Source organism: Zophobas morio, unplaced genomic scaffold (genome assembly GCF_036711695.1).
Source record: "Zophobas morio isolate AGI-343-1 ecotype UQ-CSIRO unplaced genomic scaffold, CSIRO_AGI_Zmor_V1 ptg000004l, whole genome shotgun sequence".
Lineage (NCBI taxonomy): Eukaryota > Metazoa > Arthropoda > Insecta > Coleoptera > Tenebrionidae > Zophobas > Zophobas morio.
This window is the reverse complement of record NW_026972109.1, coordinates 553768-578002: the sequence shown is the minus strand read 5'-3', so window position 1 is coordinate 578002 and position 24235 is coordinate 553768. Positions and strand designations below refer to the sequence as shown.

At 36.5% G+C, this 24235-nt stretch overlaps 1 protein-coding gene across 1 annotated transcript in view; it reads right to left on the bottom strand.

The window, feature by feature from the left end:
* LOC135136734 (serine/threonine-protein phosphatase 6 regulatory ankyrin repeat subunit A) overlaps positions 1–24235 on the bottom strand; it is a 28141-nt gene that overhangs the window by 1079 nt on the left and 2827 nt on the right. Inside the window, exons 2-14 of the mRNA XM_064066185.1 lie at positions 19682–19932; positions 19472–19573; positions 13018–13119; positions 12588–12704; positions 5978–6481; positions 5802–5900; positions 5662–5755; positions 3947–5580; positions 3466–3631; positions 2733–3310; positions 1987–2656; positions 1799–1894; positions 1269–1498 (exon numbers count right to left, since the gene is read on the bottom strand). Of these exons, the coding sequence (XP_063922255.1) occupies positions 1269–1498; positions 1799–1894; positions 1987–2656; positions 2733–3310; positions 3466–3631; positions 3947–5580; positions 5662–5755; positions 5802–5900; positions 5978–6481; positions 12588–12704; positions 13018–13119; positions 19472–19573; positions 19682–19932 (4643 nt within the window). The remainder of the gene's footprint in view (positions 1–1268; positions 1499–1798; positions 1895–1986; positions 2657–2732; positions 3311–3465; positions 3632–3946; positions 5581–5661; positions 5756–5801; positions 5901–5977; positions 6482–12587; positions 12705–13017; positions 13120–19471; positions 19574–19681; positions 19933–24235) is intronic.

Below are 24235 nucleotides of genomic sequence, written 5' to 3'. Positions count from 1 at the left end.
ACTCCAGACAGTTTGATCAGTGGTTACACTTATATTACTTTAGGGACACATTTTTTTTTAACACACAATTATCTTCTTTTTAGATACTTACCTACGTAATCGTAGGTCGTGAAGATGCTTTTTAAGAGTAAGAAACAGATAGAAAGATCTATTGTGTTTTATAGAAACTACATAGATGTGCAAAGGAAATGCACCAAACGACAACCTACTGTCATTTTAGCTATTCTTAGGCACTTCTTTAAAATTATCAAAGTCACTAAGAGTGTTGCTAGTGACGTGTTAATGTTAAGGAAGTGATTCGGAATACGGTCGATTATTTGGTAACCGTGAGAGAAGGTAGAGATAGATTTTAAGTTAGGCAGATGCAAAAGCAGTTATAGTTACATATCTACCTACCTATTAGGAATACTATAGGCAAAACAGTCGGACAGTTTACTCAGTAAAGGTGGTAAATGTAGATTTTCCAACTCGTTAAAAAATACCAAGCAAAAATATTCCAAAAAGTGTTTGTGCTTTTCAAAAAGGCAAAATTCTCTACAATACATCAGTAGAACGATGTAAAAGTACAGTTTTAACGTAACGAAGTAAGTTTACAGTACATATTTTAACTACAACACAGCGCATTTAGTAATAATTTTCTGCTGTTTGAACTTCGACTATGGTGTTAATGAAAATTACAAGCTAGCATCAATACAATACGAAGCACAACTAAACACACTAAACACCTATGACTGGTAGAACGAACACATAAACTGACCACATCCGAATCGAAGACACCAAAAGCTCAAACGGTACTTTCATGTAGTGACTGTGGAGGAAGCTATGAAGCTGTAATGACTTTGGGTATAATATGGGCATGGAGTAGATGTTGGAGTTAGTCTAAAAAGCTTCTATCTGTCCTGCGTGTTTCTACTATGATCCAGTCCAAGAGAACTGGTTACGCGAAGAACAACGAGCAAGCAGCGTGTTGTGGTGCTACGTACATGGGCTACCTTGGCGTTACCTGGATACGCTGATAGGTATCCGTCATCATAGCAATGAGCAGATTAATCAGCACTACGACAGAGACGAGCATGTATACGCCGAACACTATCTTAAATAGGACCTCAGTCCAGCTGGGTTGATTATTATTTTTCGTAGTTGGGTTATAAGTGTCGATTTTCAAGGAGTCTGTGGTGGTTTGGCCAAATACCGCAAAAAACAGCAACTCGAAAGCTCTGATCGGGTTCTTTTGGACTGGAATCATAAAACATACAAATAGTGATTACCTGGATGCGCTGGTACGTATCGGACATCATGGCAATTAGAAGGTTTATCAAAACGACGACGGACACCAACATGTAGACGCCGAACATAATCTTGAAGAGGTTCTCCGTCCACTGGGGGCGCAGTAACCGCTTAACGTCGGCCTTATTCTTCGTTACCAACTCGTCGTACGTGGTCATGCCGAAAACGGCGAAAAATAACAGCTCGAAGGCTAGCAGCGGGTTCATTACCACTGGGAACATCACACTAGTCAATGCCCACAAGACAAAACCTGAGCGCAACGACACCACGCGTTTCATGCTGACGAGGACAGGAAGGATCCTTCTCAAAACAGTACACACTCTTTGAAAAAAATCCTTTGACACAAGAGACGTTCACAGACACAAACAACATACGTTACAAAGCACGACGAACAGGTGGCGAGGCACCTAAAAGGACAACTATTAGCTATACACCTATACACCTAGTAAAACGGTTAAACATAGAAACAGACGACACGTTGCTACACTCAGCTGGCCACATCGGCACTTACTAGACGGAGGGTGCTTTTTACGAAGGGACGCCCTGGATATAGGGCTCTCAGCTGGAGGAGCGATCCACTCGGCCTCTTCCAACAACGCTTCCTGCTCTATATAAGTATATACACACACTATTCACATTATGTACACAAGACGCGATAAACACTAACTTAAAGTACCAAATAGAAAAAGTGCCACTTACCATCGACAAAATATTTTCCTCTCTTCGGAGCGAGGTCGCCGTTCTTGAACGGTTGATTGAGAGCGACGAACTGCATGGAAAAACCAAACACGAAGATGGCTAAGACTGCCAAAAACCTAGCTAGATCCTTCATCAAGTTACCTATAATGATAGCCCACGGACCGAATAAGTGATGGAACGACAAAAAGTCCAAAATTTGAACACAAGCCAGAACGAACGACAAAGCGAACAGTTGGTTCCTGCAGTACATAAGCGTAGGCCAGTAGTTTCTTTCGATGAACAAAATCCCCATCAAATGAACCCCGACCCCGAATATACTGAAAAGTAGGACCGAAAGCTTGATCCACCCTAAACCCGATTTGTCACTAGGATTGGTTAATTCGAAAAGAAGAAGGCCGCTGAGCCACACCAAAAGAATCCACTCGTACGAATATGGAAGGAGGTTTTTTCGCACGACCGCGTAGGGTGGCGTGATTCCGACTATCAGCAGAAACAACATCAAGTAAATGTGGGAAGTCAAGTACGACATGAACTTAATGATTGGTACTTTATAGTATTTATGACCTAGAGGAAGCGTGAAAGCTATCCAAACCGGTGGACAGATTACGAACAAAACGAAAAGCAGGAGCGTTCGCCACGCCGCCCAGTTGAGTGCCCCTCGCCAGAGTTCCTGAAAGAATCGCACCAATCAGACTCGAGTCACACTAAAACAACGTGGCAAAACACGACTTTTACCTAGTCTTTACCTGGAGATAGCGTTGGACGACCGTGTGAGCAATCACCTCCTTTTGTTCGTTTTCGATTAGGACGTCTAAGAATTCCACGTTGCGTCGATCCGTCGCGGTTAAAATCTTCCCGGCTGAATCAGCTCCTGCGGCTAGCGCCAACAACTCAGTCGCCATCGCTTCACAGAACTTCCCCGCAGCAATCAAATCCTTCGCACGTTCCTTCTCCTTCGAGGACAACACTATCAAAATATTGGACAACTTCGCCGCGGTGTCCACCGGTGCTGGTGACACCAGGATGAACTCCTCGATGGGTTTGTTGTTGTGGTTTTTCGAACAAACCATCAGATTATAGACGAAGCGCCGATCTTCCATCAGTGCGTACGTGTCGTGCTCTTTCGTCATGAGGTACTCCAACACGTCGTGGTGTCCCTCCGACGCGGCGAACCAAATCGGGACCGCGCCGAGGTTCGTTTCCGACTTGGGGGAGGCTCCCGATTCCGTTAGTAGCTTGACCACTTCGAAGCAGCCCGCCCTTGACGCACAATGCAAAGGTGTCCAGCCGTTCTTATCAGGCGCGTTGATCTCCGCACCTTGACCTGCAAGTATTGTCGTAACGGTTATCTCGATCTTAATTCTTGGTGTGACCTTAAACTTAAATGGTAACTTTCGGTGGGTTTCGTTCCAGATGGAGGTTAGTGGAACGAAAGCGTAGGCACGCGAAGTGGACTTTTGATCTAATATTTCTGCTCACCTAGCAATACTTCCACCATCTGATAGTGGCCCTGTGTTGCGGCAATGTGAAGGCCGGTTTTGCCGTGCTTGTCGTGGCTTTGGAGCAGCTCGGCGGCGCGGCTGAGGAGGAGCCCGACGACGGTGACGTGGCCGCCGAAGCACGCCAGGTGCATGGGGTTGTAGCCCTAGGTTCAAACAAAGAAAAATTCAATTTTGGTTCAATCACGCAATAAACGGTATTGAAACGATGAAATAATGTGGGTACCCATTATTCATCATCGAACAGTCCCTCTGACTATTGATTACCCTTAACGTGTTACAAAATAAATTACCATAATCGCTTGTTCTTTGAATAATGCTTTGTTAGCATGCAGATTTTTAGTTATAATCAAAGGTCAGCTAGTTCCGCTAAATCACCGTCATTCACTCATTCTGCGGAAAAAAATCGTTATCGCAGACCCATCTGTAGAAATTAGAATAGAAATAGAAATTATGCTTACATTTTCGTGGGTGGCTGCGTCCACCTGAACCCCGGCGCTGTTCAGCAGCAACCTTACGACATTTTCGTTCCCAGAAAACGCCGCCAAGTGTAACGGGGTCATCCCTGACTCATTCCCGAGGGCTGGAACTAACGACGCCCCACTCGGTGGGTCCGATTTAACAGTACCGGGAACATGGGTCAATAGTTCTCTCACGGTGTCCGCTTGACCGAAGTACGCCGCTACGTGCAATGGCGTAACCCCGAGTTTCTTACTGGTGACCCTCAAGGTATTAGAGGAGCGTAAGACCTCAAGAACTTGTCCGTGCCCATTTTGTGCCGCTAGATGCACCGCAGTGAAACCCCCTTTGTTTTCGTCGGTGACTGAAGCACCAGCTCGCACTAACGCTTTGACCACTTCGGCGTGACCTCCTTCAGCCGCTATCTGCAAAGGGGTAGCATCTGTCAATTTGTTTCGTGCCGAAATCACTCCAGCTCGGTCAAATTTCATCAGTTCTTCGATCACAGTGACACTCCCTTGGGCCGCAGCAATGTGAGCACAAGTGTTTCCATCTTTGGTGGTGGCCATCACAAGACTCGGGTGTTGTTGCAAGAACAACTTGGCCACTTCTGAGTGGTTGTTTTGGCAAGCGGCGTGAATAGGTTTTTGTCCTTGTTCATCGGTAGCATCAATATCGGCACCTAGTTCTAGTAACAGTCTGCACACTTCGATTTGTCCGGCGGCTGCCGCTAAATGCAACGGTGTTTGCTTCTTTAGGGTTAGAATATCGATGACAGCGTTGTGGTCCTTGATTAGATACTGCACCAGGTGGATGTAGCCGTTCATAGCAGCGAGATGCAGTGCAGTTCTACCGTTCCGAGACTTCGAGTTAATGAAGGCTTTGTTTTGGAGGAGGGAGTCGCACACTTGGAGGTAGCCATGTTCCGCGGCTAAGTGAAGTGCAGACCGGCCTTCACTATCAAAGACATCCACCCTTGCATGGTTGGACAAAAGATTGTTGACCATTTCCTTGTGACCTTTATGCGACGCAATCAAAAGCGGGGTCCACCCGTTCATGTTTTGTTTGTTCAAAGCCTTTTGGGCATCGGTGGGTGTCATATGGGTGATCATCTCCATCAGGACGTCGTTATTTCCGGCTTTCGCCACGTAGTGAAAAGCCGTCTCGTGGTGTTTCGTTTGCAACTTAACATCAGCCCCGTTTTCTAACAAAAGCTTCACCACTTCTTTGTCTGCTAGAGGCAACTCGACGTCCTCTTTCTTCACCGTAGACACGTAATGTAAGGCACTTTCGTCGTGTTCGCTGACTTCGTTAATATAATTGGCTGCCACTTCATCACCTTTGTGTTCTTTCAAATAGGTGATGAGGTGTCGGACGACGTCGGGTCTGCAACCCCGACTAGCCAAATGAAGAGCGGTTTCGCCGTGTTTGTTTTTGAACTGAGGGTCGCCTCCATTTGCTAGAAGGAGTAGCAAGGTTTCTAAGTTTCCGTACTTCGCGGCTACGTGTACGGGTGTCTGTCCGTCGTCTGTGTTTAAGTTAGGGCCTGCGCCTGATTTTAGAAGCATTAGGACGCACCGATCGCCATCTTTGACTCTCGCTCCGATATGTAAAGCTGTTTCTTTTAATTTGCCTCCTGGAAAAATGACGCAACGTAGATCGATTTTCGGGGAAAATTAAATCAAGGGTTATTATGTTATTACGATCCATCACTCACCCCTGATGTGTACATCCGCTCCGTAACCCAGAAGGGTTTCCACCACGGCTGGTTTGGCCGACTCAACAGCTATATGAAGCGCGGTGTAATTTTCCTGAAAATCATAGTCAAAAATAACACAAAACATAAACCCGACTCACGTTAGTAGTGACATCGACTTCTTCCCCTTTTTGAAGTAGCGTGGTGATTATTCCGACGTGACCATACCTCGCGGCGGTATGTATACTCCTGGCGCCATCCTACAAAACATTATTCTTATCTCCTCCATTACCATAACAAAGTGTATCAAACAGACTTTGCAAGTCTAACGATCTACCTTATTAGGCATATGGAGGTACACCCCCTTCTTGAATAGCATATTAACACAATCGGCGTGTCCGTTGAGGGAGGCGATGTGCATAAGAGTCGATCCATCTTTCGTTCTTTCGAAAATGCTAGCTTTGAACTTGTCGGCTAGGAGTTCTATGATGTTGGCGTGGCCGTACTCCGCTGCCAAGTGCATGGGAGTCCGGTCCTGGTTGTCGATGACGTTTGCAGATGCCCGAACGCCGTAGAAGTACTTCACCAGGACCTCATCTCCTTCACCGGCGGCTATGTGGAGCGGGGTTTGGCCTTCGCCGTTGCGGATGTCTACGCTGGTACCGTAGTCGACCAGGATTCGTACCATGTCGATGTCCTTGCGACGGACCGCCAAGTGGAGAGCTGTGTCGCCATTGGCGGCAGCGGCTTTGACTTGTTCGGCCGTTTGTGCGCTGAGGAGTTCTCTGCACATGGACTGGTTGCCGGCCTCGACGGCCAGGAGCAGAGGGATTTTCCCCCGCTAAAATAACAGTTAGATAGATTTAGCTAGGGAAAGAGGGAGGCGGCAAATATTTGTTTGTGTAGTAACGACTTTAAACAAGGTATGTGGCACGTGATGCTAAATGCTGTTATTGAGGAAATCCTCAACAACAGGTGCGATTATATGTGGAGTTAATCAATCATTTAACGCTAAATACAACCACGTAATCAGACACAAGGTTTAACAAAGCATATGGTATTGTAGTAAATAAATTGTCTGCTAGACGTGTCCATTAAATATTTAACTTCGAACTTTCCCGCCACTAATTACTAAACCCGACCCTGATTAATAATGGTCGTAGTGTAGGAGGTTTTAAAAGACACTTAATTTCTTTGGAATCTAAATTCATTATTTTTTGTATTTCCATTGGTAAAATTAATTTTGAAATAATCACTTTGGGAAAACCAAGTCAATTATTTCGGGGCTCTGAAATCATTTTAATTCGAAAAGTTTGCCAACAATTTTACTCCTGAAATTGAAGAATGATCATGCGGTTTATGCCACGTTTAAATAATTATCTGAAAAACAAAGAAAGAGCGTGCTGAAAGTTGTGAACAAATCAATGCAAGGATTTATCCAAGTTCTTCGATTTACCAGATAGGATGGATTGTTTTTTTTTAAATATGGCAATGAAATGAATCAATAATATCAATAATATGAGTGAGTCAAAAAAATTTCTTTGCCAAAATTTTTTTAAACTCAATTTTTTTTAAAAATTTACCTGCCAAATACATACTAAAAAATTTCAAAACTAAAATCGAGAAACCGAAAATTTAAAAAATTTGAAAATCAAAAACCTGGAAAATCGAAAAAACTGAAGAACTGCAAAAACTGAAAAATGGAGAAATCAAGTAATCGGAAAATCGAAAAATCGAAAAGCTGAATAATCGAAAAATCGGTTAATTTAGAAATCGAAAAACCGAAAATTTTAAAAATCCAAAGTTCAAAAACTTGAAAAATAGAAAAATTACAAAATCGAAAAATGAAAAAAATCGAAAAGTTGGAAATATAGAAACATCACAGATTAAAAAATCGAAGAATCAAAAAATCTAAAATCTAAAAAACCCGACAATAAAATACCAAGAAATTGAAAAAGTGGAAAAATTGAAAAATCGAAAAATTAAACATTTAGAAAATCGAAAAATCGAAACGAAATATCCAAAAATTGAAGAATCGAAATACATTCTGAAAAATTTAGAACTGAAATATCGAAAAATTGATTAATCTAAATATGAAAAATCAAGAAATCGAGAAGTCGTCAAGTTGAAAAGCCGAAAAATTAAAAAATTGTAAAATCAAAAACTTGGAAAATCTAAATATTGAAGAATTTAAAAACTGAAAAATCGAGAAATTAAGTCAAAAATCGAGAAATGGGAAAAATCAAAATATCGAAAAGTCTAAAAGTCGAAAATTTAAATTTTGATCATTTTTTGTAAAAGTTAGTCATCAGTACTTGCTCAGATAAAACTGATTTTGGCAAATGACATACCCTCTAAGAAAAGAGAAGGCGAGTGGGCGGGGCTAGTACCGCTAAGACTGATTTTGGCAAATGACGTACCTTTTAAGAGAATAGAGGGTGGGTGGGCGGGGCTAGTACCTGCCAAATACATACTAAAAAATTTCAAAACTAAAATCGAAAATCCGAAAATTTAAAAAATTTGAAAATCAGAAATTTGGAAAATGTTTTTCGATTTTTCGATTATTCAGTTTTTTCACTGAATAATCGAAAAATCCGTTAATTTAGAAATTGAAAACTCGAGAAATAGAAAAATCGAAGAAATGAAAAATCGAGAAATCGAAAAATCGTAAAGTCGAATAATCGAAAAACTGAAAATTTTAAAAATCCGAAGTTCAAAACCTTGAAAAATCGAAAAATTGCAAAATTGAAGAATTGAAAAACTGAAAAATGGAGAAACCGAGGACTCGAAAGATCGAAAAATGGAAAAAATAAAAAAATAGAGATATCCAAGAGTTTAAAATTTAGAAACACTACAAATTAAAAAATCGAAGAAACAAAAAATCAAAAATTAAAAAAACCCGACAATAAAAGATCAAGAAACTGATACATTGAAATTGAAAAATGGAAAACTTGAAAAATTAAAAATTTAGAAAATCGAAAAATCGAAACGAAATATCGGAAAATTGAAGAATTGAAATACATTCTGAAAAATTTAGAACTAAAATATGGTAAAATTGATAAATCTAAATATGAAAAATCAAGAAATCGAAAAGTCGATGAGTCGAAAAACCGAAAAATTAAAAAATGGTAAAATCAAAAATCTGGAAAATCGAAATATTGAAGAATTGAAAAACTGAAAAATCCAGAAATTAAGTCAAAAATCGAGAAATGGGAAAAATCAAAATATCAAAGTCTAAAAGTCGAAAATTTAAATTTTGATAATTTTTCGTAAAAGTTAGTCATTAGTCCTTGCCAAGATAAGATTGATTTTGGCAAATGACGTACCTTCTAAGAAAATAGAGGGTGGGTGGGCGGGGCTAGTACCTGCCAAATACACACTAAAAAATTTCAAAACTAACATCGAAAAGCCAAAAATTAAAAAAGTTTGAAAATCAAAAACCTGGAAAATTGAAAAACTGAAGAATTGCAAAAACCGAAAAATGGAGAAATCAAGAGGTCGAAAAATTGAAAAGCTGAATAATCTAAAAATCGGTTAATTTAGAAATCGAAAACTCGAGAAATAGAAAAATCGAGAAATCGAAAAATCGGCAAGTCGAATAGGCGAAAAACCGAAAATTTTAAAAATCCAAAGTTCAAAAACTTGAAAAATCGAAAAATTGCAAAATTGAAAAACTGAAAAATGGAGAAACCGAGAACTCGAAAGATCGAAAAATGGAAAAAATCAAAAAATAGAGATGTCCAAGAGTTTAAAATTTAGAAACACCACAAATTAAAAAATCTAAGAATCACAAAATCAAAAATTTAAAAAACCCGACAATAAAAGATCAAGAAATTGATACATTGAAATTGAAAAATGGAAAACTTGAAAAATTAAAAATTTAGAAAATCGAAAAATTGAAACGAAAATTGAAGAATCGAAATACATTCTGAAAAATTTAGAACTAAAATATCGTAAAATTGATAAATCTAAATATGAAAAATCAAGAAATCGAAAAGTCGATGAGTCGAAAAACCGAAAAATTAAAAAATTATAAAATCAAAAATGTTGAAAATCGAAATATTGAAGAATCGAAAAACTGAAAAATCCAGAAATTAAGTCAAAAATCGAGAAATGGGAAAAATCAAAATATCAAAGTCTAAAAGTCGAAAATTTAAATTTTGATCGTTTTTCGTAAAAGTTAGTCATCAGTCCTTGCTAAGATAAAACTGATTTTGGGAAATGACATACCCTCCAGGAAAAGAGAGGGTGGGTGGGCGGGGCTAGCAGTTGCCAAGATAAGACTGATTTTGGCAAATGACATACCTTCCAAGAAAATAGAGGGTGGTGAAAAATTTCGTAGTGGAAAAATTCATTTTTTTAAAAGTCGTCCAAAAATTCTCGACAAATTCGGGGTTATAGATCTTGATGTTCTGATTCTAAAAATATAGCGTGTGTAGGGTCATTTTCGAAATTTTCGATATGAAAATAGAAATTGTTGAAATTTCTCCAATAAATTGCGAAATTTCAATGGGTGACTCCGAAAAAACAGTTAAAGCTATCGAAAAAATGTACCTACGAATACAAGATCGATTTTGGCAGATCACATATCTTCCAAGAAAGACAGGGTGGGTGGGCGGGGCTAGTACTTGCTAAGATAAGACAGATTTTGGCAAATGAGATCTTTCTATAAGAAAATAGAGGTCGGGTGGGCGGGGCTAATACCTGCTAAAATCAGTTTTATCTTAGCAGCTTTCGTCCCACCCAACCACCCTCTCTTTTCTTAGAAGGTATCTCATTTGCCAAAATCAGTCTTATCTGAGCAGCCATTAGCCCCGCCCACCCACCCTCTCTTTTTTTGGAGGGTGTCACTTGCCAAAATCAGTTTTATCATAGCAGCTTCTAGGAAGGATAAAACTGATTTTGACTAATGAGATCCCTCTAAGAAAATAGAGGGCGGGTAGCAGGGTTTAATACCTGTTAATATAAGATCGATTTTGGCAAATGATATACCTTCCAAGAACGAGAGGGTGGGTGGGCGGGGCTAGTGCTTGCTAAAATAAGACTGATTTTGGCAAATGAGGTCCTTCTACGAAAATAGAGGGCGGGTGGGCGGGGCTAGTACCTTCTAAAATCAGTTTTATCTTAGCAGCTTTCGTCCCACCCAACCACCCTGTCTTTTCTTAGAAGGTATCTCATTTGCCAAAATGTGTCTTATTTTAGCAAGTATTAGCCCCGCCCACCCACCCTCTCTTTTTTAGAGGGTATGTCATTTGCCAAAATCAGTCTTATCGCAGCCCCGTCCATACATCCTTTCTTTTTTCATAAGGTATCACATTAGCCAAAATCAGTCTTAGCTGAGCGGCCACTAGCCCCGCCCACCCACCCTCTTTTTTTTTAAGGTTGTGTCATTTGTCAAAATCAGTTTTATCTAAGCAGCTACTAGCTAGGATAAAACTGATTTTGACTAATGAGATGTCTTTTAAGTAAATAGAGGGTGGGTGGGCGGGAATAGTACTTGCTAATATAAGATCGATTTTGGCAAATCACATACTCTCTAAGAAAATAGAGGGCGGGTGGGCGGGGCTAGTACCTTTTAACACTGATTTTAGAAAATGACGCATCCTCTAAGAAATTTAATTAAATTAACTATTATAAGAACAGACACTAGAGACTCCAAAGCAGTGTCAAATTCTTTTCAAACAGGAATACTTAGAACTTCAAGATTGTTTTAAATTAAAAAAAAAGACGGTGTCCCAAAATTAACTCAAAAACAGGGCAGCTCAGAATTTTCAAAAAATACTACACCAAAGTCCCCCAAAATTATTTTAAATAATTTGCAAAAAAAAAATTGCGTGGGTATCCAAGACTCGCCGGAATTAAAAAAAGCACTGCGGCACTCAAGACTATTTCAGATTTCTAAAAAATAAAACACTAAAATCTCACCAGATTCCTTTAAATTTTTCCGAAAATAAAATAGATCTTGACGTGCTGATTCCAAAAATATAGCTTGTTTATGGTCACAGAGCAATATTTTCGAAATTTTCGATATGAAAGTCAAAATTTTTGAAATTTCGAAAAAACCGATAAGTATTTCAGTGAACAATTGTTGGTGTAATCGAGTAAATAAGGCCGGAAATAACTTCTGCCACCCGAAATCTAAGTTTTTACATAAGAGGGATATACATAGGGAAAATTTCATTTTTGAAAAAGTCGTCTAAAAAATTTCAGAGTTATGGAAGTTTTGTAATATTATCTTTTAATAAAATAAAAAAAAAACAATTTAAACAAAAAACCCGAGAAGTTATAATATTTAAAAAAGAATCTCTGTTAATTACAATAATATAATCGATTTTTTGCAATCGACTTCAGTAGAACAAAGATCCGAGCAATTATTATTTATTATGGATATAGATATTTCCATCGGTAAAGCTTTGTAATGAGCAATGTTAGTGCCAGTCACGACAAAGCCTGAAAACAGGTTTAATTCGATCATTGCTCTTTCAGCAGACAAATGTATCCACAAGTGAAACGTATCGTGAATCAACTAAAATTACGGCATTCACACGAGCCTGCAACAAAACGAACAATCCAGATTCCATCATGCACCTGTATGCAATCCCCAACCCATTACCCATAATTCCTCCCATCGCAAATAAAAAACCCGTCTAAAATTAACTGCAGCCGAGCTTATGCAGGTACTCGAAAGTGAATGCGGGCACGCCAATAAAATCCATAGGCTGAATCCATTGACATTCGTATTTTGTGAGTTTTTTCCGGAGGGTCTCAAAAGCCATCTTGTACCAGGTGCTGGAAATTTCGACACGCGAATCCATTGGACGGAGCGCCGGATTTTGTAGACAGAATCGGATTCGATGAAAAAGGATAAATAAAATGTCAACTAATTATTCTATACACGTAAATCTCGATTGATTTTTTTATAGCGAATTATTCCTAGCGGAACTCACCCCGTCTGGTTTCAGCCGGATGTCCTTGCCGGCGGCCTGCAGCAAAGCTCTTAGGATGGCGGTTGCAGTTCCGGTCTGTCTGGAAGCCACTAAATGGACTGCAGTTTGGTTCCGGCTCTGGAAGCAGAAATTCTGGAATTAGTTGAAGGTGGAGGGTTGCGAGATGACACTGGAGTATTTCAACACTTGGAGTACAAGAAGTACAAGTTGGCATGGAAACTGACAACAATTTACTCACCAACTTAACATTAAGACTTTCGTTTTATTACAATGTTTAAACTTTGTAAACATGCGAAAGTTGAATCATTTTGGCTCTGCTCGTTTAAATGGAGTTAATCACGTCTGAAGTTGCTTTCATGACATCCGAAGGATAATTAAATTACTTTTGAGTCTTTACACTTTTACTACGAGTAGTGAAATAATTGCTTACCCCACCGGTTGAATATGGGTCCACTCCTCGTTTGGTCAGCAGGAGTTTGACCACGTCCTCCCTGGAGTACATCGCTGATATATGGAGGACATTGTAGTTATCCTTAAAAAAATTACCAAAATTTTAGGAACATCGTTTTTCTGAGAAATGCAGTGACAAAACGTTGTTTACTCAATTTGTTAAAACCCCCTTTGTCGTAGTTGTAATTAATTACACCTGCCCCAGGTTCATCGATCTTTCATTGTTTGACAACAAAATCACCAATTTTTCATTAAGAAAAAGGGAAAGCCTTTTGTGTTTTTTGAAGGGGGAAACCGGCAACGACAGCTAACGACGTGCCTTTTCCGGTATTGATTTGAAAATGAGCCCTTCCAAAACTAATTTTGGGTGCTGAAAATACAACCCTAAACACTACCATCGGTTCTAGTCTCCAGAAAATTAAATTCTCAGTCGGACCCATCTACGAAACGAAAAAATTAATATGGGCACCTAAGGCTCCATTGCGTGACGCAGTGTCCTAGATTTTAAAGCACGCCTTGAGTAACACGCTCCTGATAATCATGGAATCTTAGTCTTACATGAATATTAATGGGTAATTGATCTATCGCCTCAGCTTTCAAAGCGCTGAGTCCTGAATGAGGTTGTTGTTGAACTAATAGTGAATAAGTTTTGACACAAAAGCTCCTCAGTAATTAAGACAGCACAAACAAGCTATTTCGACTAGTCTTTTCAGCGATTTAGGGTAGTTAGTATGTGTGTAATTCGAACTAATGGCAGTGCAGTATGCAATCAGATATTATCGATGCAATGGGTTCAACTGCAGTACGCCATTATTCCGCACAACTGCGTATAAATTTCACGAAATAAAAAACTGCAGTTTTTTTATGCTCTCTGGTGCTAATTTTATGAAATGTTTCCATAAATTCGAGCAAAAGTAGGACACATTAAAATAGAAAAGGACATTATCGTAAAAAATGAAAACTGGTGGTAAATATTTCTGAACGTACGGGTGAGAAAAATATGCAAATTTAAATAAGTTCATTTGTGTGCTAATGTATTCATTAAAATGTTTCAATGTAGCGTTATTTATTTTTAGCGTGGGTTTGTAGGAGTTTCAAGGTTAGTGCAATATATTTTTTTTTTGTTTATGGGTTTAATCTAGGAATTGTGGTCCAGTTTGCAGGATGATCCTAATGTAATTGAGCCTTCGAGATAATTGGAAGCTTTTTAAATGAAAATATCTGTGCAATTAGTTTAATTGAACAGATTTTTATTCTAAAGTTATACAAGTATCTTAGCAAAAATTTCAATTTCTTTAGTGTTTCATAAAATATTTTTGTTTAAACACTGTGAAAAAGACTTGAGAGCTTTCGGTATTTAATTTTAAAAGAGTTTGAAATAATCTTGGTACAACTGGGGCTCCCTTTGGATCATAAGAATCTCTTGAATTTTGCTTTCTAAAAAAAAAAACTATTAATATTTTGAACAACACCATACTCAATAACGTGTTTTTATTTTTTTTTTTAAGAAATAAGTATTTTGTAGTTAAGCTCCGTCCCCTTGGATCACGGCGAATAAAAAAAATCATCACAATAGGGATGGGGTGGGTGGGTGGGGCTTACATTTTGTCCATTTTGTTTTAATATGTGTAGACTTATTACAATATTAAACTTAAAACATGCTTAAAATGGAAAATTTGTATAAAGAAAAATCCATATTTCTTTGCAAAAATGTACCATTTTAAGATTCATGTTGTGAAAAGATGGCTATGTATATTAAGAAAAAACAGACAAAATATAAGCCCCGCCCACCCACCCTATCTCAATTTTGATTATTTTTTTTAATTCGTTGTTAAGCGAAGGGGCGGAGCTTAATTGCAAAATCGTTATTTTTTTATGAGAAATTACCATGTGAAATATGTTCTTAAGTAATCGTGTTATACAAAGAAAACCAAAAGAGAAGCTCCACCCATCCGTCTCGATCTCAATCGTGATGAAATTTTCATTCGTTGTCAGACCGAGGGGCGGGGCGTAATTGCAAAATCGATATTTCCCTATACTAATTTACCATTTTAAACATGTTTTAAGTTTCTTGTTGTGAAAAGATGACTACACATTTTAAGAAAAAAATACAAAATGTTCGTAAGCCCCGCCCACCCACCCCATCTCAATTGTGATGATTTTTTTTTATTCGTTGTGAGCCAAAGGGGAAAAAACTGTTGTTTGGTTTTTGAAAACTTTTATAAAAATCTTTGAATTTCCAAGTGTTTTTTTTATGTGAAATAATAAAGAACGAAAAAGGACGACAAGGACGAAAAAGAATGCTAAGGACGAAAAGGACCACAAAGGACGAAAAAGGACGAAAAGGAAGAAACAGGACGAAAAGGACGATAAAGGATGAAAAAGGACGAAAAGGACGAACAGGACCAAAAAGGACGACAAAGGACGAAGAAGGACGAAAAGGACGAAAAGGATCAAAAAGAATGAAAAGGATCAAAAAGAATGAAAAGGACCAGACAGGACGAAAGGGACGCAAAAGTACGAAAAAGGACAAAAAGGACGAAAAGGAACGAAAAAGACGAAACGGACCAAAATGGACGAAAAAGAACGAAAAGGACGAAAAAAGACGAAAAGAACGAAAAACGATGAAGAGGACGATAAGGACGAAAAAGGACGAAAAGGACGAAAAAGGAGGAAAAGGATCAAAAAGGACGAAAAGGACTTAAAAGAAAGAAAAAGGACGAAAAAGGACGAAAGAAGACGAAAAAGGACGAAAAAAGACGAAAAAGACTTATAAGGACGAAAAAGGACGAAAAAAGACGAAAAAGGACGTCAAAGGACGAAAAAGGACGAAAAGGACGAAAAGGACCAAAAAGGACGAAAAGGACCAAAAAGGACGAAAAGGATTAAAAAGGACTAAAAGGACCAAAAAAGACGAAAAGGAAGAAAAAGGATGAAAGAGGACGAAATAGGACGAAAAGTATCAAAAAGGACCAAAAGGACGAAAAGGACCAAAAAGGACGAAAAGGACGAAAAGGACGAAAAGGAAGAAAAAGGACGAAAAGGACGAAAAGGAACAAAGATGGCGAAAAGAACGACAAAGGACGATAAAGGATGAAAAAGGACGAAAAGGACGAACAGGACCAAAAAGGACGACAAAGGACGAAGAAGGACGAAAAGGACGAAAAGGATCAAAAAGAATGAAAAGGATCAAAAAGAATGAAAAGGACCAGACAAGGACGAAAAGGACGAAAAAGGACGAAAAAGGACAAAAAGGACGAAAAAGACGAAAAAGGACGAAAAGGCCCAAGAGGATCAAAAAGGACGAAAAAGGAGGAAACAGGACGAAAAAGGATGAAGAGGACGAACAGGACGAAAAGGACGAAAAAGGACGCAAAAATACGAATAAGGACGAAAAGGACGAAAAAAGACCAAAAAGGACGAAAAGGACTTAAAAGAACGAAGAAGGATGAAAAAGGACGAAAAGGACCAAGAGGACGAAAAGGACGAAAAGGATAAAAAAGGACGAAAAGGATCAAAAAGGACGAAAAGAACGAAAAAGGACGAAACAGGACGAAACAGGACGAAAAATGATGAAGAGGACGAAAAGGACGTAAAAGGACGATAAGGACGAAAAACGACGCAAAAGCACGAAAAAGGACTAAAAGAGCGAAAAAAGACCAAAAAGGACGAAAAGGACTAAAAAGGACGAACAAGGACGAAAAAGGACGAAAAGAACGAAATGGATGAAAAAGGACCAAAAGGGTGAAAAAGGACAAAAAGGACGAAAAAGGGCGATAAGGACGAAACAAGATGAAAAAGGACGAAAAGGACGAAAGGGATTCAAAAATACGAAACGGACGAAAAAGGACGAAAGGGATCAAACAGGACGAAAAGGACGAAAAAGGACGAAAAGGACGAAAAAGGACGAAAAGGACGAGAAAGGACGAAAAGAACGAACAAGGACGAAAAGGAAAAAAGGATCAAACAGGACGAAAAGGAGGAAAAAGGACGAAAAGAAGGACAAAGGACGAAAAGGAGGAAAAAGATAAAAAAGGACCAAAAACTGCGAAAAGGATGAAGAAGGACGAAAAAGAACGAAAAGGACCAGAAACGACGAAAAAGGACGAAAAATGACGAAAAGGACGAAAAGGATCAAAAAGGATGAAAAGAACGAAAAAAGACGAAAAGGACGAAAAAGGACCAAAAGGGACGCAAAGGACGAGAAGGATGAAAACAGGACTAAAAAGGACGAAAAAAGACGAAAGAGAACGAAAGAGGACGAAAAGGACCAAAAAGTTCCTTATTATGAATTGTTTTTATAGTTTTGAGGATTATTTTCGATGTAGAAATTTTAATAGTTTATTGGTTTAATTTATTATTTGACTTGTGTAAAACTGTATTTGTAAGTTTTTAACACCAATAAAGTATTGATTGATATTGAAGGACGAAAAAGGACGAAAAGGACGAAAAGAATCAAAAAATACAAAAAGGACGAAAAAGGACAAAAAGGACGAAATGGATCAAAAAGGACGACAAAGGACGAAAAGGACGAAATAGGACGAAAAAGGACGAAACAGGACGAAAAAGATCAAAAAGGACGACAAAGGATGAAAAGGACGAAAATTATCAAAAAGGACGAAAAGGACGAAACAGACCAAAGAGGACGAAAAGGACCAGAAAGGACGAAAAAGGACCAAAAAGGACGAAAAAGGACAAACAGAACGAAAAGAATCAAAAAGGACCAAAAGGGCGAAAAAGGACGCAAACGAGTTCTTTGTGTTTTATTTTTTACGGAATTTTGAAGATTTTTTCAAAGAATCTTGGGGACGTTTTGTATCTCCTTCACATTAGTTTTAAACAAAATAAAAGAAGTCATTCGTGTTTTGTTTTTGAACGAGTCTTCGAAGAGTTTTCAAAAAATGTTGGGGGCTTTTTGTCGCTTTTGGTGTTTCATTTTCTTAAAGAATTTGAAAGTCTTTTCTTAAAATATGTGAAAGAATCATAGGAATCCTTTGGGTTTTGAATTTTCGAGCCCCCAGATGTCTTTTTTTTAAATGTGCATAGATCTTCCGGGCTTCTTGTGTTTTATTTTTGAAAAAAATTGAAAAATCTCTCGAACACTTGATGTTTCCTTTTTGGAAGAATTTGAAATGGTCTCGGGAATCCTTGTTATTTTCTTTTGTAAAAAGTTGGAAAGAATCTTGGGGTTTCGTAGAGTATACGAAATAATCTTAGGAGTCATTTGTGATTTTGTTTTTTTCTTTATTGAATTTTTAAAGATTTTTCAAACAATCATAGGAATTTTCGCGTCTTCTTCATATTAAACAAAATTTTTATTTTAAATTATATTTTCAAAGAACTTTGTTTTTGTGTATTTTTCATTTTAACTTATAGAGTTTCCCATAAAAAAAATGAAATTCGCAAAATCAAATAAAACAAAAATAATTTTAATAAAACATGCTTTTGCGCGATTTTTGGCAATAAACATAACGATTTTTGCTCTAAACCATGCAAGGGCAATAAATAAACGTTTTTTACGATCAAGGTAACTAATCCAGGCAATAAATTAATTAATTCCGCAGCCTTAAATTTTTTTAATTGGCGAAAGATAATATTTTTGAAGGAAACCTAGATTCGGAATTTTATAATGTGTTCATTTTATACGCATTATCAAGATGAAATAAACGAAAACAAGCAAGTAATGTTTTATTTCTGAAATCTTTATTACTGTATTACTTATAGTATCATGCAAGGTGAACGTTAAAAAATCATGCGGTCGCAAACTTGACCGGTTAATCCATATTTTCAATGTCTTCGGCGAAGATAACGAATTAAATACGCCAAATAAAAATTCATCGAGTAATCTTGCGAAAATTGTAAAGATAAAATTTTGACTAGTCAAACCGCCTGTACACAAACCGCAGCAGATAATGCAATTATTTTTATAATCTTATCCTAAATGTTGTTGACTCAGATATTTGGGTTATATAATTTTACACTACAATAAAAATTTTAAAAGATAAAGTTATGGTTTTGGACAATGCTGCTATAAATAAATTTGTTGCGTTTTTGTGTGCGATTTGCTTTTGGGAATAAATCACAAATTACAGCTGTGCACTATTTAGCCCGATTAATGCACCGTTATATTTTTAGCACCCTATAACTTCCCATCATGATCGAATCGAGGCGCGCCCTTCCGTTTTTAATAAATTACTAAATATACCCCAACATGTACCACTTTCATCCCAGCCTCACTACCCCCTTTCGAAATTTTTCTCTATCAATATCCTAAATCATGCAAGCTCCTAATTACCTCTACACCCAATGCATTAAACGTTATTGGTATAATATCGACAATTTTTGTATTTGGGTCAGTTGCGTGTCTAAATTACGCCAAATTGCGGCCAACCCCTATTTTTAGTCCGATTTTTGCAAAAAGCCGCGTTACTCACGTTGTTTCTGGCGCCGACATCCGATCCCAAGTCGATCAATTTGTCAAGAAGCGAAGTCCTGTTGTCTTTTACTGCGTACATGAGAGGTGTCATGCCCGTCGCCTAGAAACAAAAAAGCATTTTTGGCTGTTGGTTCGATACATCATCCTTTTAAGAATATTAAACGGGGCACAAACAACGAGATTCATTAGGGGCTTGATTGATACTCACTATGTCGGCGACGCCTGCGAGGGGGACGGTGTTGGCGTCCTCTCCTGCGGCGGCGATGGACTTCTCCATGGACTTGAGGACCTGGTCCACGGGGGCCCACTCGCCCTTTTGGCAGAGCACCAGGATTCGCTGGGCGGCATCGCGGATGTTGGCACCGGCACTCTGGGGCTTGGAGCTGGGGGTGCTGTCTTCACCCTCGGGGTTGCTGGTGGTTTCCTCTTTGTCTTTTTCTTTTGATTCTTTGTTGGCAGCTGAGAGTTAAAAATTTCATAAAGTCAACAAAAAAAGTTGACTGGACATTTTTAGAATTATCTTTTCAATTAGAATCGAAATTTTGAAAACAACTATTCTAGATTAATAAAATACAGGATGTTCTATGTGAAAAAACTGGAATATTGATATATGAAAATTGTAAATTTTATTTTTTTATAAACACTCTGTATATTATTATTTTTTATTTCATATCCTAACAAAACGCGCACCTCTGTTCATCTTTCTATAAAATATTGCAAAACAGATCTTAAAATATGTTACCGCGATTTTTGTGAACCATTGTTTTGCTAAACAAATAAAAAAAAGGAATGACGTGGCAACGTCGCTTCATACTTTCAAAAATAAACTAGGATTATAAATCCTACGGAGCGGATAATAATAATATGTTAAAATATGTAGAATGTTCTATTTAAAAGAACTCAATTGTGTCCTATATCTCAAAAACGAAACACTCTGTATAGTCGACAGTACTTTTAATTTATGCTATTCAAAAAGCCATAGAACTTTAGTCTGTGTTTGTTTTTTCATCTCTCTGTAATAATCAATGAGATATCGAGGACCGCACCCTTAGTGATTCACACTGTATATAAAAAAATTGGTTCCCTTAAAAAAATTTGAGTTACTTGACTAAAAAATGATTTCATCCATTTCAGCAGCTTAGTTCTTTTGAATGACGAATTTTGATTGAAATTTGCTATTTTGATTTTTTAAATATACTTAGTACAATTGATCAGAATTTTGGAAATATTTACGAAATTGCTAGTTTCAGTTAAATTAGAATTCTATTAGTTGTATTTAAAAAAGATATTTTATCTCATTGTATCCATATACAGTATGGAAATAGTTACTTCGATTGACGTTTTTTGATACTTTTGAATTACATTTGGGGGATTTACCAGGTAATTCAACAGTCTTGTTTTTAGTATATCTATAGAGTGTCAGGTTAGATCAGGTCAAGTAGGGTCAGATTTTAAAAATAATGTTATTGCGATTTTTTTGTGAACCATTGTTTTGCTAAAAAAATTGAAAAGAAAAGGAATAACGTGGCAACGTCGCCTCATACTTTCAAAAATAAACTATGATTATAAATCCTACGAAGCGGATAATAACAATATGTTAAAATATGTAGAATGTTCTATTTAAAAGAACTCAATTGTGTCCTATATCTCAAAAACGAAACACTCTGTATTGTCGACAGTACTTTTAATTTATGCTATTCAAAAAGCCATAGAACTTTAGTCTGTGTTTGTTTTTTCATCTCTCTGTAATAATTAATGAGATATCGAGGACCGCACACTTAATGATTCACACTGTATATAAAAAAAATTGGTTCCCTTAAAAAAATTTGAGTTACTTCTATAAAAAAATTATTTCACTCATTTCAGCAGTTTAGTGCTTTTGAATGACGAATTTCGATTGAAATTTGCTATTTTGATTTTTTAAATAGGTATACTTAGTACAATTGATTAGAATTTTGGAAATATTTACGAAATTGCTAGTTTCAGTTAAATTAGAATTTTATTAGTTGTATTTAAAAAAAAGATATTTTATCTGATTGTATCCATATACAGTATGGAAATAGTTACTTCGATTGACGTTTTTTGGTACTTTTGAACTACATTTTGGGGGATTTACCAGGTAATTGAACAGTCTTGTTTTTAGTATATCTATAGCGTGTCAGGTTAGATCAGGTCAAGTAGGGTCAGATTTAAAAAATAATGTTACTGCGATTTTTTTGTGAACCATTGTTTTGCTAAAAAAATTGAAAAAAAAAAGGAATAACGTGGCAACGTCGCCTCATACTTTCAAAAATAAACTATGATTATAAATCCTACGAAGCGGATAATAGTAATATGTTAAAATATGTAGAATGTTCTATTTAAAAGTACTTAATTGTGTCCTATATCTCAAAAACGAAACACTTTGTATAGTCGACAGTACTTTTAATTTATGCTATTCAAAAAGCCATAGAACTTTAGTCTGTGTTTGTTTTTTCATCTCTCTAATAATTAATGAGATATCGAAGACCGCACACTTAGTAATCCACACTGTATATAAAAAAATTGGTTCCTTTAAAAAAATTTGAGTTTCTTCTATAAAAAATTATTTCATCGATTTCAGCAGTTTAGTGCCTTTGAATGACGAATTTCGATTGAAATTTGCTATTTTGATTTTTTAAATATACTTAGTACAATTGATTAAAATTTTGGAAATATTTACGAAATTGCTAGTTTCAGTTAAATTAGAATTCTATTAGTTGTATTTAAAAAAGATATTTTATCTCATTGTATCCATATACAGTATGGAAATAGTTACTTCGATTGACGTTTTTTGGTACCTTTGAATTACATTTTGGGGGATTTAGCAGGTAATTGAACAGTCTTCTTTTTAGTATATCTATAGAGTGTCAGGTTAGATCAGGTTAAGTAGGATCAGATTTTAAAAATAATGTTATTGCGATTTTTTTGTGAACCATTGTTTCGCTAAAAAAATTGAAAAAAAAAGGAATAACGTGGCAACGTCGCCTCATACTTTCAAAAATAAACTATGATTATAAATCCTACGAAGCGGTTAATAGTAATATGTTAAAATATGTAGAATGTTCTATTTAAAAGAACTTAATTGTGTTCTGTATCTCAAAAACGAAACACTTTGTATAGTCGACAGTACTTTTAATTTATGCTATTCAAAAAGCCATAGAACTTTAGTCTGTGTTTGTTTTTTCATCTCTCTGTAATAATTAATGAGATATCGAGGACCGCACCCTTAGTGATTCACACTGTATATAAAAAAATTGGTTCCCTTAAAAAAAATTGAGTTACTTGTATAAAAAAATTATTTCATCCATTTCAGCAGTTTAGTGCTTTTGAATGACGAATTTTGATTGAAATTTGCTATTTTGATTTTTTAAATGTACTTAGTACAATTGATTAGAATTTTGGGAATATTTACGAAATTGCTAGTTTCAGTTAAATTAGAATTCTATTAGTTGTATTTAAAAAAGATATTTTATCTCTTTTTATCCATATACAGTATGGAAATAGTTACTTCGATTGACGTTTTTTGGTACTTTTGAACTACATTTTGGGGGATTTACCAGGTAATTGAGCAGTCTTGTTTTTAGTATATCTATAGAGTGTCAGGTTAGATCAGGTCAAGTAGGGTCAGATTTTAAAAATAATGTTATTGCGATTTTTTTGTGAATCATTGTTTTGCTAAAAAAATTGAAAAAAAAAGGAATAACGTGGCAACGTCGCCTCATACTTTCAAAAATAAACTATGATTATAAATCTTGCGAAGCGGATAATAACAATATGTTAAAATATGTAGAATGTTCTATTTAAAAGAACTTAATTGTGTCCTGTATCTCAAAAACGAAACACTCTGTATAGTCCACAGTATTTTTAATTTATGCTATTTAAAAAGCCATAGAACTTTAGTCTGTGTTTGTTTTTTCATCTCTTTGTAATAATTAATGAGATATCGAGGACCTCACCTTTAGTGATTCACACTGTATGTAAAAAAATTGGTTCCCTTAAAAAAATTTGAGTTACTTGTATAAAAAATTATTTCATCCATTTCAGCAGTTTAGTGCATTTGAATGACGAATTTCGATTGAAATTTGCTATTTTGATTTTTTAAATATACTTAGTACAATTGATTAGAATTTTAGAAATATTCACGAAATTGCTAGTTTCAGTTAAATAAGAATTCTATTAGTTGTATTTAAAAAAGATATTTTATCTCATTGTATCGATATACAGTATGGAAATAGTTACTTCGATTGACGATTTTTCGTACTTTTGAATTACATTTTGGGGGATTTACCAGGTAATTGAACAGTCTTGTTTTTAGTATATCTATAGAGTGTCAGGTTAGATCAGGTCAAGTAGGGTCAGATTTAAAAAATAATGTTATTGCGATTTTTTTGTGAACCATTGTTTTGCTAAAAAAATTGAAAAAAAAAAAGGAATAATGTGGCAACTTCGCCTCATACTTTCAAAAATAAACTATGATTATAAATCCTACGAAGCGGATAATAACAATATGTTAAAATATGTAGAATGTTCTATTTAAAAGAACTTAATTGTGTCCTATATCTCAAAAACGAAACACTCTGTATAGTCGACAGTACTTTTAATTTATGCTATGCAAAAAGCCATAGAACTTTAGTCTGTGTTTGTTTTTTCATCTCTCTGTAATAATTAATGAGATATCGAGGACCGCACACTTAGTGATTCACACTGTATATAAAAAATTGGTTCATTTAAAAAAATGTGA